The sequence below is a fragment of the Cygnus olor genome, chromosome 15 (genome assembly GCF_009769625.2).
Source record: "Cygnus olor isolate bCygOlo1 chromosome 15, bCygOlo1.pri.v2, whole genome shotgun sequence".
NCBI lineage: Eukaryota > Metazoa > Chordata > Aves > Anseriformes > Anatidae > Cygnus > Cygnus olor.
This window is the reverse complement of record NC_049183.1, coordinates 5,915,030-5,930,855: the sequence shown is the minus strand read 5'-3', so window position 1 is coordinate 5,930,855 and position 15,826 is coordinate 5,915,030. Positions and strand designations below refer to the sequence as shown.

General features: G+C 40.6%; 1 protein-coding gene across 7 annotated transcripts in view; it reads right to left on the bottom strand.

Annotated features, from left to right (window-relative positions):
- Positions 1 to 15,826, bottom strand: part of CLUAP1 (clusterin associated protein 1) — a 75,121-nt gene that overhangs the window by 38,481 nt on the left and 20,814 nt on the right. For all 7 annotated transcript variants that reach the window (XM_040574615.1, XM_040574614.1, XM_040574620.1 and 4 more), the window contains 3 exons: positions 11,321 to 11,404; positions 9,099 to 9,232; positions 7,768 to 7,909 (listed from right to left, as the gene is read on the bottom strand). In XM_040574615.1, coding sequence (XP_040430549.1) covers positions 7,768 to 7,909; positions 9,099 to 9,232; positions 11,321 to 11,404 — 360 coding nt within the window. The remainder of the gene's footprint in view (positions 1 to 7,767; positions 7,910 to 9,098; positions 9,233 to 11,320; positions 11,405 to 15,826) is intronic.

The window sequence follows — 15,826 nt, the reverse complement described above, 5'->3', positions numbered from 1 at the left end:
TCTTACCTTTCCTTAATCCCAATGCTTGATCCTCTTGGAATGCTTCTGAACTGGTACAGCTCCCAATTTAGAGTGCTGGTATCCATCTCAACACCAGAACCAACTTCTGTGAACCCCAACAGCATTCTGGAGCATTCAGAGGAGGAAGGGAAGGACTCTGGGAGGTGCCGTATCTCCTACCACCAGCCCGTGTGCTAGGTGGGTGTCTGACACAAGGCTTCTTGTTCTGTTCATACTTGCACAGTCTTTCATTTTCATATATTTCACATAACTAGAAATTGTTTCTACACAGCTGGAAATCTGAGAATTACTCTACTATTTAACATTATATAAAAAACAACCTGTTTCTCACATTGAGATTATGCATGTTTGTGTGAATCAAAATGCCAGTGTTTCATAGCTACCTGCCTCTGCTGCTCACATCATTTTAACATTACCTACTTATGTCAGTCCCCAAATAACTCTTATTTGGGCTTTTTCTTTCAACCAATTCCTGGGCTTGTAACCACTTATTAAAAGGTTTCTTGTAATGATTTTTTTTTTATTTGTGTTGATCTTGGGGGGCGGGGGGGAAGGCTGGAACAAAAAGAAACTTGATCCACTTGATCAGTGTTGCTTCAAGTGATCTATGATTGTTTTCTGCTTTGTCTTTTACTTAGCTAGATTTCCGTTATATAAGTCACTCATTTAAAATACTTGTGAATATTCAAAAGCATAACTCAGACATACAGGGAAGGCAGAAAGACCGCCACGTGAACAATCCTCTTATCCTATTTTCTTGCCAAATAAGATCAGATAAGAGAATACTTAAAAACTAAAAGGCAGTGCATTCTGAACACACAAAAGACACCATTATCCTCTAATGTTTCTTCAGGAATGGGGTCACTGCAGAAGAAATTCAGCAAGACAACCTAAGAACTTAAGAGGCTGCACAGTCTCTGATCTCTAGCAGCATTCGTGGATTTCCAAGCTAAGCTATCACTGCAAGCTGTTACATCTCGTGCTTTATGGAAACAATTGCTGGCACGACAGAGAAGTTACCTGCGAATTACTACAGTGCAGTACTTAGTGGACACTGTCCCTATCTTCCTTCCCCAGCTGCAGAGCATTTCCTATCTAACAGGATGACAGCGGGTTTGCAGCAGCAGCAAAGAACTAGCCTGGAGCAGCCTATGCAGGGGGTTCGTATCCAGCACAGCACCAAGCCCAGATGCACAAGGATCCTCTCCACCTCTTACTGCTGAGGAGTTCGTGGGCTGCTGAGGGCAGAATATGAACATTGTTGTTGTTCAGAAAAAAACCTCTAAGTGATGAACCTGTACTGAGTAGCTCCTTCCAAAAATTGACAGCAGTAACAAGCGCAAGACAATTTAGCAGCCACTCTGGGAAGTCATCTTCAGTCCTGCCACCCCCTCAATTATTTTAATGAATCCCACTTCAGGTTGTGTCAGAATTTGATGTGAGAGCAGAGATGACCTGCATTCCTGCATCATTCTCCTCTTACCAAGCCCCAGCAGTCTTGGCTTTTTCTCTATTGCCAGATGCGTATTGGCCTATTCAAAAACCTCTCTGCTCTCCCACATATCCCTAGCTCACTGAAATATTTTAAATCTCATCTTGGCTCCCTTTTTAATTTAGCGAGTGTAGTGAAAACAATGTTCTCAATACAGAGTTGCAGTTCTGTACTTGTACCTCCTGAGCCACCAGAAAACAGTTAGGGCTTTTCATATATCACAGTTTTATTCTCCCAAAGCCAAACTAGGGGTTATCGTGCACTAGATACAGTGAGTTTTAAGTGGTATTGTTAGGGTTTTAATCAACTGTTGTTTGATCTGAGTCTGCAAAAAGTTCTAGAGTCTGTTGAATAAAAGGAACACAAAGCCTTGAGTCAAATGACGCCAAATCCAGGAGACAAACGCAAGCTTGTTTGCCCATATGGCACATCACATGTCCAGAGAATTGTAACAAATATGTGGACCTTTGAGCACTGGGAAACACACATCTCAATTGTTTTCATTTCCCAAAAAGTTTATGCTAAGGTTTTTAAGGTGAGACAGTGTCAATAAAGCACCAGGAGCACACAACCACTTCAGGGCAGTTTGAGGTACCTCTGAGACTCCAGCTCCAGTTGCCATGGTATTGGTAGGGGATTGCAGATTTTTGCTTCAGTGGAAAGAACGTGTGCAGCAAAAGCTCCCTGTAACCTCCATCTTTTCTAGCTTGCTCTTCACATGCCCTCCCACCTTTTCTTTGTCTCCACCATCTCCTACTGTGACCGTAATTTCTCAGGCCAGCAGTTTCCTATGTCTTTTCCTCCAATGCTCCATTGCCCTCATTCTCTGCCTATGCGATCCCTTCCTCCTCTTCTGTTTTTTTCCACATTTCTCCATTATGGGATTTCTGTGTCTCAGCCCACCATCACTGTCGTACTTGTAGACTGGACTAAATGCCAGAACAGAAGCAATCAACAATTAAGATGCCTGTGCTTACTTTTACATCTGATATTCAATATAATTTAGCTATGCTGGACCAGGAGTGCTCTCCTGATACCTATAAAAATATTACCAAACAGCCATAATTCAAGTGCACATTAGCTACAAGATTAAAGTCTGTAACCAAACGCTTTTCATATTAACCTTCTGTCTGGCTATTTCAGTAAGCAGACATTGCAATGGGAATGTCTAGATTTAATATTTCAAAGGGATAGTGCAAGGCAAAAGACAAAAAGCAAAGCAGCAGAACCAAAGATTATCTTGGAGAGCAGCAGAACTCAGATATCCCTGATACGTACATGTTCAGAATAAAGCGCCTGCTTCAGGTATGGAGCTCTGATAGGAAAGCGTCAGGTAAATGAAGACAGGATTTTATCTGAGTAGCGTGGGTTACGAAGAGAAAGTCACGATGCAGTTTGTTTTTTCCCTTGCTTAACCTTTCATCATAATGGACTGCTTATTGAAAGTAATATCAGAACGGTGAAAAGAAAAATGGTTTAAGCAATCCCAAACCAAAGATAATGACAGAGTAGCTTAGAACATCTTTTTCCATGTCCACCACTCCATGGCATTTCTTAGTTGAGATTTCACAGTACCATCATAAAAGCAGTCTTAAAACACGTCAGTAGGAAGTAGCTGAAGAAAACACTTCAAGCATGCCCTCGCAAAGCACAAAAGAAACATAAGTATATTCTGTCTAAAAAAAAGGCCAGCAAATGCTAAAGGATATTGCCATGTTATTCTGGCATTACACAAACTAGTTTCAAAAATGCCTTTCTAACTGTATTAGCCTGGGCTGTCCTTTAAAGGACAGGCATCTATTACAGTCCAAAAATTCAGTCCCCAATCTGAAAACCCCTGAAACTTTGAATTTTACAGCAGCCAAAGTTCTAATAACTTTAATGGCTAAACATCAGAACCAATTTTGTCTTAAAAATAGGATAAAAATTAATGAAGAGCATCGACTCTTTTTACATAGTAGAAAAATAAGAACAAATCTTTCAGAAGACACGGAACATAAATCCCCGCTTCTGTGCGGACATGCGAGAAGATGGATTAGTGCCACAAGCAGCACAAGAGAACGGAAACAGAATAAAAGAGGTGACTGAAAATGAAAAAATGGCTAAGGAAACCACAAAGACAAAATACCCTTATTTAAATTCCTTGGATCCAATAATAAATAGTGCATGACAGTTTGTCAATAAATGTGAGAAACTCACTCAAAAGAGGAGTCATGTAAGGACTTCTGACATTTCCACAAACGAGAGTTGATAACAGACAAATAATTTCGTATTTTTCATACATTTCAAAGGGTTTCCACATCAAACAGGCAGGCACTCTGCAGGTGGTAATTTCATCATCAATTAACTGTTCAGTTCTGCCAATTCTTTAAGTTGAGACTCAATAGCAAGCCTTCAAGTTCCTTTTAACACCGAGGGATATTTCTCAGTCCGGTGCTTGGCAGGAGACTACCGCCAATTGTCCTCCAAACGCTGCTCCCTGTTATCACAGACACCGGGTGGCAAAAAAAAAGGAACGGGAAGCTCGAGGCCGCAGCGGCGTGAGCTCCGGAGCACAGCTCTCCGAGCAGCCGCACACCTCCCGCTTGAAAGAACAAACCAAAAAATCCACACAAACAACCAGCACCGCGGTTTGGAAAGGCTGGAGTGCTTCCACTGCTCAATGTCACTTAATTAAATCTGTGTGCTTGGGTACAATCTTTAAATCACTTTTCTAATTAGGAAATGCACTCTGGCCTATGTCATTAGCCATGCTACGTCAGCAGGCTACCAAAACGGCTTTGAGTCTAAGCACGCTAGAGATTAGTCTCGTTATTCAGCAACAGTCTCTCAATTAGAACAAAAATTCCTCTTTAAGACATGCAACCAGTCAAGGAAAGTGATCCAGGAAACAGCCCTCAGTACTGAACAGCACACAGAGTGCTGGATTAATCTAATTACGTTGCTGTTGCTTTTCCTAGCAAGCTATTTAACAAAATACACAGCAACGATAAAAGAGTTGACTCTCACTTCTACCACACAAGATAATTAAGATTTGTTTGGTGGAACAAAAGACAAATCACAGTTAAAATCAACACAATTTTCAGTATTTTTGACAGTTCAAGAGACTGCATATTAAAATGGATTAAATGCAATTATCTCAGTTATTTTTCCTCTGTTGATTCTAAAAGTGATACAGAGATGATAAACTCTAAGACAGCATTCAGCATCAGTTTGGAGCAAATTCCTTTTTTCAAGCATGTAAGAAAACCACCCACTGTTTTGCTTCACCAACACATACCAAAGGTGAAGAAACACTACCTGAAAAGCACACCAAGAAGTCAGAAAAATGCCCTGGTGTTCCAGCTTGGTGAGAGACTAACATGAAATGGATTAAACACCGCACTTTTAAAAATAAAAATACCCTCCCACCAGTTTGGAGCTAGGAGTGTGCCAGCAAGTCTCTTGGCCTAGTCAGGACCCAGATTCTTCATTCTCTTTCAGTTACCAAGTCCTGGAGCCTGATTTCAAGCACTGACATCTCATGACTTCATATACTAGCTTGGACTCCAGCACTCCTGAGAATCTGGCTGTAAAAGACGCACAACCTCTTCTTTTACCAAAGCAACAGCTTCTGCAACAAAGCAGTCATCGCTACTTGAGTCACTGGATTGCTGCCCACAAAGGGATGTTTAGAGCCTCACTCTTTAAACATTCTAAGTATTTTAGATACTCTAGTTTTCTATTCTTGATCCCCATGCTGTTTTCCTCAGTCTGAAGAAAAACTGTCAAAGGTACCTTTTTTTCTCCCTTGTTGTTTGTCTTTTTTGTTTTGTGGTTTGTTTTTTTTTGTTTGTTTGTTTGTTTGTTTTTTTTGGGGGGGAGGAATGGGACAGTATTCTCAAACATTGCCTCGGGAAAAGATTTAACCGACATTAACCTATGGGAAGTGAAATGAAATGGTCTCAGGGTCTTTTCAGGGTTTAGCTCTAGCTATGGAACTAGACAGGTAAACTGCTGGTTTAAGCTAACACAATGCATTTTACAGATGGTTTAAGCAAGGTAACTTGATCGCTTGAGATCATTGTTAGGAACACTCAGCCATGGCAAGAGCACATTCCAAATGCAGAAGACTTGATGCTATTTTAATGTTAACATAAAACACACGTTTAAGAAGTTTCCAGTTCTGATGTTTGCTAATGTGTACCACGTATAACAAGTAACAGAAGTATGCAGAGAAAGACATCTTTTTTTCACAGCCTTTAATACTCTTTAATTCTGCACAATGTTGAAATATCACTATCTGCTTAGCCTACTAAATTAAAAGCCAAAGAATCTATATGGATTCTCCAGGCACCTCACAGAAAGAAGAAGGAAAATAAAAAGTGCTCTCCATATTCTAAGCACAGGAACATTCCTGAATGGCAAAGGCTTTTCCTTCATCTTATTATCTTTTAACAAAAATCCTCTCAAGAGCTGTAAGCCAACTCATTACTAACTTCTGTGCATGAATTTATAAACAGTTCCAGGTAGTCAAATTCAAATCATTTCTACCTCTGGTATTAAGTCTCAATGACATTTGAACAGAAGGGAAAAGAATAAATCAGATTTTAGGCTTCATTTCAAGAGTATGATTTAATTGAGGAGGGTTTTTTTCTTCCAAAGAGATGGGGAAGAACTAGAGTATTATTAAACAAGACACATGAAAATATGAAGCTCGCTACTGGTTAGAAATATGTGACAGTTTCTACAGAGATAGATAGCTTATAAAAAGGGAGATTAATAGGAAGTTGGTTCACAACAATTAACAAGTTGTCAAATGCCCATGCTATCTTTTAAAATACAGATTGACTTTCTCCTCAGGCAAATAATGCAGTAAAATATTTGAGCCTTCTGAACAAAATAGAGCATCCTTTTCCTGTGTCCCAGAGGTGATGAGCATTACTGTATTTTCTCTAGACAGCAAAAAGAACTGAGAGCCTGGTTATGAAGCCCTCTGTACATCATGTTGTACAGCTCAGATGCACAGAAAGAGTGCAGACAATACTCAAAGCGGAGGTTTCTTGACACAATCAGTTCTACAGAATTGCAAAGCTTTCTAAAAAGATACAATCTCACCAGCTCAAGAGAGACATCATGGAAAAAGAGGGACGATAACGTTACCTTATCTTATTTCTAGCCTAAGCACAGGTCACAAAATCTTACTCTAACTAAACTTGGGGGTAAATGACTTAACTGTTGTTTTTTTTTTCTTCCCCAAATCAGTAGGCTCATACAGATATGACAAAAGCAAAATGTGCAGTTGTAGACCAGACACAAGGAACGTTACTTGCAGCTCTCCCATACTTCTGCCAAGAACAAGAGTGAGTTGTGTTGACAAAATAAAACACTATCTGCATATGAAAGGTAGGAGACCAGAAAGTGGAAGCACTGTTTCACTGAAACAAGGTATAGCACACCCACCAAGATTAAGGCCCAAGGGGAGATCATTCACTGAAACATCTCTTTTCAACGCAGACAGAAAATGTACTGGGTAAAGATTGCAAGAAGGATGAAAAGCCAATAATATCAGTAAACCACGAAGCTACAGGAAGCTGAATAAAAGGCTGGCTGAAAGTGCTGCAGTCCAGTAAACACCCAAAGGAAAGGAAAGGATGAAGTAAGATGAGATAGAGATGCATATTTTCTATCCTGTTGGATAATCAAGAATCACCCTGAACTGATACAATTCAGTAAGTCAACAGAAAATAGAATTTCTGCCAAAATAAAGTGAAGTCTTTGTGAGAGAGGATTCCAGCATATCTGATTTTTTCACTGCTACTTTTTGCGATGTTTTCATTGAAGAGAACAACTATGAGGAAATTGAAGAGCCTTGTGCTAAGAAGCCCTTATAAATCAGTTGTTGGCAGACAACAAAAATAACTGTCTAAAACTCTTAGCACATACACTGTATGTAGCAAGTGGAAGATTAGAAATACTGAAAATATTCCACACAATAAAAGGCATCAATTGAGAAAGAATGAATCAAGAAAAGTTAGTCTGGAAAGGGGTATCACTACATTGGTTTAAGTTCACTAACTGAAAATAGAAAGCTCTATTATCACGTTTGTCCAACACCAATCATACTTTACAGCGCATCAGTAAACTGCCGGTCATTTGGAGCTGGTACTACGAGCAACAGGCTGCTTTGGCAAAGGGGTATTATGACATTTTCTGTTATAAGGCCAAGGACTACAGTACAGAGAGTCTTGATGAGCATTTCTAAACTGTTTTACCTCAAACATCTCTTGCTCTGTCCGACGATGATCATCCAGGAGCTGCTCCAAGTAGGTTAGATTACGGAATTTTTCTAGGTAACTACTGTATTGTTTCTGCAGTTGCTCCTCTATCTTCTCATACTCATCCATAAAAGCAGGACTGCAGACAACAAGAACAAACTACTCAGAGAAACATAGACCTGTACATGCAGAAATGTGAAGCAGCATTCTTGTTTTTGCAGCTGCTTTTCCATGTCTACTGTACTACTCTATAAGGACCTTCTCTTCCAAGGTTCCACGCTACTTCAGAGACTAAAAGCACGAGGCAAAGAAATACTACGCTATCCTATGAAAATTACACATAGCAAAGGAAACATTACTGCATATCCACTACTGTTCCTTTCCAAACAAACAGAAGGCAGCATTTTGGCCTCTTTAGCAGACAAATCTAAATTAATCAGCTTGCTGTTCCTTAACTCCAAAAAAAAAAATAAAAAAAAAATCAGCTTGTTGCATGGATGGTAAGCCACCTACTTTACTGGAGGCTTATCTGCAACAAAACTGTACTGTGTTGTTAGAAGCATAACTAGTCCCGATACAAGTAAGTGATGAGGCCTTTTACTACAGTGCCTACTGCTGTGCCCCACAGAATGCTACTCCTGTTCAGTGCTTCACATCTACCAACTGAAGTGTTCTGGATCACAACGTGTATATGAATCCAATGTTATTCTTCCCACCACTCATTTTTCTCGTATTTATATTCTTCTTTCTTCATACGAGGTTCAAAAATAGAGAATGATCTTATAGATTGCATAAATCTGCAATTTAGCCAAGGGGGCATGGTTAATTTAACCAAGCTAAACCATGGACCTGAACATTTTGATTTTATGGCAAGCTGGGTCACTGCCCAGAGGAACCTATCCCAACAAGGGATGCCTAATTACTTTGGTGGCTGGGAATGCTGGAAGCCTCTGGAACAAAGGGAATGCTTGCACCACATGTCATTTTCAGTGGAAGTACATGTCTCCATTTACGTTTAATGATAAAGGAAAAAAGACATACTACCTGACCATTTTGTACAGCTCAAGCAGCAACTAGGCAGCCCACCAAATAATGTTCTGGGGGCTTTTAACAGCCCTGATTATCTGATTTCAAATACAAAATAACCAAAAAAACAACTACAATCCAGATTGGGCATCTCTAGAGATGAAAATCCTTCTCCCACAGGCCATCATCTCAGTCTCATTAACAGACTTCACTCCTCGCTGCTCTAAGCATTAAGAACACACAATACCATCATTTATGCTAGCACTCATTTATGCAGTAGGTAATCGGTTCATAATCTTTACCGAACACTCTGTAGGGTCTGTAGCCTCTTCTGGCTTCTTTCCAGCTCCAATTTTCTTTTTTCAATCTTGGCTTCCAAATTGGCTTCATCCAAAGCCACATTATTCAACATGTCTTTAGTCTTTTGGACTTGTTCCTAAAGGAGAAGGATGATAAACCATAGCATGCGCTAGAATAATTAGAATTGTCTTTTAGATGCTAAACATACTTCTGTATTATCTCATATAACATGTTTTCATAAAACTTTATAACAGTGAGCTAGAACAAGCCAGGCAATGAGAATGATTTTTTTTTTGTGTGACCATGACCGGGATAATGAACTAGCTATACATTTAGAAATTTAAAATACCTATTTTTTCCCCATGCATTCTTAAAGAAAAAAAAAAGTTGTCCTGAGCTTTAACTTTCTTACTTTCTTTTTCATCAAAATGGTACTAAAAGATGGGAAGGAAAGAAGCCCCCTCCAAAAATCTGAAAGGATATAGAAAGTCATCTTTTAACAGGTAGGCATCTGAACAAACACAGATGAGAAATGTATTTATTTCTTGGCGCTATTTTAGGGAATATCTAGGCTTTTATCAACATTCTTTTTCTTCCTGATAAATGTTACTTTTGAAAAGAAGTTAATCTATCCCAATACTTTCATACTCTTCTGAGTCTTACTGCATCCATCTTTTCAAAATCCGGGAAGCATCCCAAAATTTGTAACGCATTACAGGAATAAGGAGGGGAAAGCTTTTTAGAACAACTGAGTGCATTCAGGGTGCTCATGCTCTAGAAACTCTGAATCTTGCTTGAGTGAAAGGGAAGAAGGACTCCACAGTTGCTCAAATTCTAGCAGTAATTGTTACATGCTGTACAGCTATAATAGGTCGTTTCATTAACTGGCCCAGAACTAAACCAGATGAGGTATGTGTTATTGGTATTCCTCAATTGCTCTAATATTTTCCTGTTAGTTTATTAGCACTACTGCCTGGAATATCAATGCACATTAACAACATTTAGAGTTGATATGGACTGCAAGTAGGAGCAGAAACAAAGAAAGATCGTCAGGAGTATCTATTGATTATGCGCTGGCTGTTTAAAACCTGGAACTCCACTCCTTGTAATTATACAATTGGACTGGATACAGTTTGCAGTTAAATAACTTACAGTATTCACTAGGATTTAATTAACCACCATACTTGCCTCTCAGGGCAGCTAATGATTCAGAGATACAGGAACCCAAGCACTGGAGCAAGGACAATGTTCCCGAGACCAGGACAAGGGACTTCTGAAACTAGAACTGTAACGATGCACTGGCATGCCACTAATAAGCACAGTGCAAGTTCTTCTCACCCCTTTCTCAGTTCAGCTATCCTTTTTCCAGAGCCCACCTTCACGACCCCAGACGTAGCAACACATTTTGAGTTACCAAGTATGCCCCTTGCAGCCCGGACTGTAAAATTGACACAGCTTAAACATTGGAGGTGGCTTGCAGATTTCTGTGCTGATGCAGTCGATCATTCCTGTAGAGATTCTGGGACTACTGCTGAGCCCCTACCAGAAGCAGGGATTACGACTAAACCACGGAGGGGTTTTCTGTTGTTTTCTCCCAAGATAGAGGCCAAGGGAAGCCGTTCTTTGACACAGCTGTATTGACAGCAACACCATAGGTTTGTTACCAAAGTCAGTTCAGCTGGGAGAATATTTCTGCACATTAAACCAACACGGCCATACAGCGCAACAGTCTGGCAGCAGAGTTGTTCTTAACATGTTCTCCAAGGTGCTGCTGCTAACATAGTTTATCCGTTCTGCTGCAGGCTGTGATTTCTGACTGCCAGCTCATAATCATCACTGTGCAGACACCTCTTTTACTCTGCCAAGAAAAGCTACCAGTTACAGTTAACAGGGCTGTTCACTTTGAACACAACAGATTTTCCACAGAAATCATAAAGATCATCACTATATTCATTGCCACGATGCAAGGAGTCATCACAGACTGCTCTCTCCCTTGATGAACATAGGTAACATTAAACGTGTGAACACAAAGACCAAAACTTGCATTAGCCATTAGTTGAAGTTTCACATTACCTGTTAACTAACCAGGCAGAGCATTACTTGGCCCAGTCAGTTGAAGGTGATGTGTGTGTTACAGCTTAACCCTAGGCTGTTGATAAGAACAACTACGTTCTTCTTGCAGGAGAGGAATGATGATTTTGCAATTAAATATCAATTTGCTTACCAGAACACAGTCAATGGCAATTTTCATCATCTTCTCAGCCTCATTTATCTCCAAAGGTCTGGCAATAGATTCTGTTCTTGCTTCCTATGAAACAAAAGTACATAAATAAATTTAAACAGTACACTAAGAAATTAGTATTTGCAGAACAGAGGACGGTCAAGCAACAACAACATAATCATCTGCATAACAAATGGCATAGGATTTAGTATTTATGCACCAGGGCTCAAACAATTAAAAGAATGGGAGGTTATGAAAATGTCAGTTAAGTGAGGCTGGGATCAACATGGAGCAATTAAGGTAACTTTTCAAAACAAGGTAAGTGTTATCATTTGAACTGCAACTATTCATGAATGAACATTTTCTGGAAACTGCACAGGTTATTACACATTAAGCAAAGTGTGCAACATTACACAGAAGATTTCATCATTACAATGCAGCTCACATAAACAGCAGTGCAGGCAGATGAGCCCAGTGTCAAAAATTCGCAGAGACACAAGCAGTGTGAACCCACCTAACCAAGCCAGGCAGTTGGGACAGTCCGTAAGCGCCTCCCATGTGGGTGCAGACCCATATGAAATGAGCTGACGCAGATGTATGGGCTTCTCTGATTCAGGTAACCAAGTGATTCAGACTCCTCATCAAAACTGCATTCCTTGTTTATATCCCCCCAAAAACCTCTTCTGCATACAGCAGTTTTGGGGACAGACGGGCTTAGGAGTATTCAGCATGCCCTCGTCTGTATGATGTCTTACAAAACTGACCAGGTCATTACACAAAAACACTGGATTGGTTGCTTGATTGGGAGAAGAGGGAGATTTTTCCAGCCAAAAGTCCTTAAAATCATCTTATGTCGGCAAACCATTTGGAAGCAGGTGGATAAAGACAGAAATAGCATCTCTCTAGAGAACATCTGACTAAGACCCTGAAAACACGTTATACACATCGCAACAGGCTGCACCCAGCCTACTACAGGACAGATGCTGGAAGCAGATACAATTACTCCGTTACGTTACCAGGCCAGATACTCCAGCTTGCGTAAGCACGTACTGGTGGAGGCAGCCCAACTCCATCCTGCTGCCTCACCAACTCAAACTCAGAGAGTTGCACAATGAATCCAATCGGGGAGCTCACCCAGACAAAAAAAGCTGCTTTTCGTGCAGAGCTTATTCCTCTGCTGGATCAGCTCCCTGAATCAGCCTGCCACATGCTGTGTGGAGGGTTTTTGTTATTTTTGGGGGGGCACAAGAGAAGTAGGGGAAATATCCTGTTGGGGAATGACAAGAGCTACATCTGTTAGTGGCAGTGACAGCTTACGCTGCCTAAGGTGCTTATGAACATTCCCCTGCCCACACAGAAATACAAGCGCCAAGCAGCAGAAAGTCAGTCTGGTTGAATATAAGATGCGAAGAGTCTGCACAGTACATATTCCTGAATAACTCCACAGGTAGACGCTTTTGGAGGAAGGCCGGATAGGAATAACGTAGCTCAGTAGCTATTATGAGACCATTCTGCATCCACAAGCTCAACAAAATGCCTGTTCATTTGTGAAGACTCCGCCTGAGCCAAGATGCACAGAAGCTGAAAAGGAAGCCAGATCAGCTGCTGGAAACACTGCCCTGCCAAGTGCACTCAGCTCTCCTGATGGCAACAGTGAGATCTCTGCTACAAAGCGACTGTATTTCCAACAAAATAGTTTATCACTCAGCAGGAGGAAGGAAATGATTTTCCTTTCCATTTTCAAACGAGATAAAAGAAACAGCAAGGACCTTAGGTTTTAATTACACCCAACTCCCTTACCAATTTCCTTTTAGTAGCCTGGTGAAGCACCCACAGATAACACACAAGTCATTCTGACCTTTGTCAGATCAGGGTAACTGATGGGTTTCAGATATACCTTTGAGGAGCCACCATTTCAAGTTGGAATCATCTCTACAAGTTTGATGTCTCTCCTTCTACCTTCCCTCTACCACCCGTGGAAGTTTTATGTACAGTCTTCATGGAGAAATCCGCATCAATGTCCAGAACGAGGTTCAGTCCTGAAGTCATGCCTGCTTGGAAAAATTTGTCAGGCCAATGAAGAGCAGAGTTAAGGCAGCAATTTGTATTTTCAGACTTGATTACTGAACCACAGCTTAACCGAAACGAAGGCAGTCAGTGTCATGAACGTCCTCCTTGTGCTCCAGCAGACCGAGAGGTGAACCCAGGTGCACCATTGCAGCTTCCATGGGCACACAGCTCCTCCCTAAGGGTCTACGTTTGCATTCCCATTTTTCACTTCACTGCTACAAACAGTGCCATTAACCTGTGGCGCTTCAGAGCAGTAAATATAAGTGGGCACTAAATCATAACAGAAAAATAAATACACTTTGAGAAAATGAAAATGGTCAATGAATTTGTTAATGGATGTTTGTAAAGGCTCCCATGGATATCTGTCAGCGGGACATTTCCTGTCACCCCATGAAAACTCTTGAAGAAAAAGCTTTTACTTTCAGTACCTCTTTTGAGGAAGGACCCTGCAACTGGCCATAAAAAGAAGATGGCTCACATTAATGTGCATGAAGAAAAATAAAATACCCCACAAAGACTATGGAGATGTTATGAAAAGTATTTAAAATACCAGAGTTGACTAATTTAAACATTATTAAGCCATTAGCAAATGAAAGAAAATGAATTTAAGTTCACACGACCACTTTGACAATCTCTGACTCTCCACACGAGCAAATAAACCATGTTTTCCTGCCAGCCCAACTTGTCATCAATAGCATTTCTTACCTGGTATAAAATATGCAGTAAGATGACAACTGAGATTTTTAAAACCTGACTTGGCACAAAAGCTGCCTGTTTGTGCTTAAATCTGTGGCTACAAACAGGCTGTACACCTGAAGGCAAACCAATATTCTGAATTTGCCCAAATACCAGGTATTACATTGCTACTGGCTGTACTCACAATTCCACGTGCTCAAAAAAGGTGTGCAAATGAAACCAAGCTGCAAAATGTGTCTTTCTTCATTTTCTTTTGAAGTAATGTACTCTTTGCAACTAGGTGTACTAATCAGAATGCACATTATAATACACAAGAGGCTTCCTTTAAATTAACCATTAAAAACAGAGTTCTCAGGAGAGGTGGAAAATATAGAAAAAATTATCAAGGCAAGAGGAGGGAAGAAGCTGAACAATTTAGGACTATGCCTAGTAATTACAACTTAAGAAGACAAACACATACAAAAACAGAGAGGTATTCATGAACAAGCTGATTGTTTACCACTTACCAGTGCTTCCTGTTCAAAGTGTTCAAAGAGCTCCCCGGCTATACTTTTACATGATAAATACTAATTAAAAATCAGGGAAGCCAAGCGTAAAATCATTTTTGATGAACTAAAGCTGACAATTATTAAAGAAAACACACAAAAGTACACAAGAGACACCATTTGCTGGCATTTTTTACCCACTCTGGTTCAACCAGTATCTGGTGCTGCACGGAAAGGCTGAGATGTTAGTTCTGCAAGTTTTGCATCTCACTTTGGACAAAGCCAACTGAATGTACTATCAAATTAGTTGGCTGGTTTAGACTCAAAAATTTTGTTTTCTTTGGAAATGAGAATTTCATTACAAAGTTAGAAAGATCTCTAATCAAAGGCCAGCTGACTGCCCAATCAAGCAGAACAGAGCACAGCCTGACAGAACAATCCCTGCAGGATGCAGAAAGCTAACAGCGAAGCCAGCTCCACCCAAGTTGCACCAGTTTTGGCATCAAAAGTGAAGATAGATTTCCTTAGAGCAAAACTGTACTGCCGTCGTTTCAGGAAGTAACACTGAGCTTAAAGCCTTCAAAACTCCATCCGTCTAAAGAAATTACTAGTCTCACGTGTGCACCGCTGCTGAGTGACGGTCCCCTGGGTCAAAAACCAGCAAAGGAGAAGGCCACAGCAGATCCTCACAGCAGATGCCTGAGGTTCTGTCGACAGAAACCACACCAGCAGCTGGCCCTCCAGAAGCTGCGACAAGCTGTGGTTCTGGTCATCTACCCCAGCAGCCACCTTTTGGCTCCTATTGGAGATGTCTGCCTAACACAGGACCACAAACTGTCGTTACAGTCACAACACTCAGTTTGGTGTCACAGTACAGCTTCTTTCTGCCAAAGGACAAGGAAGCAACTCGTTCATTGCACCAGGAGTTCTGCAGCACTCATCAAAAAAGCATCCTGTAGGATACAAATACAGGGACAGTAATTTTATCAAACCCTCTTTCAGCTTCACTGCCAAATACTCAGCTAACGTACAAAGGCCGTTTGAAATATAAAATGCAGAAAAGCAGCACAGGACCTGCCTTTCCTGTCACTGAAGACCTGTTCCACAAAGCTCTACAGATAAACTTCCTGGATGTGGAAAAACATGGATCTCTAAGACCATTAGGGAATACTTATCTTTTATTCAAAGCAAAGTTTCCCTTCAGGTATATACAGGATCTCTGAAATAAATGCTAACATGCAGGGGACTCCGGTGCCCG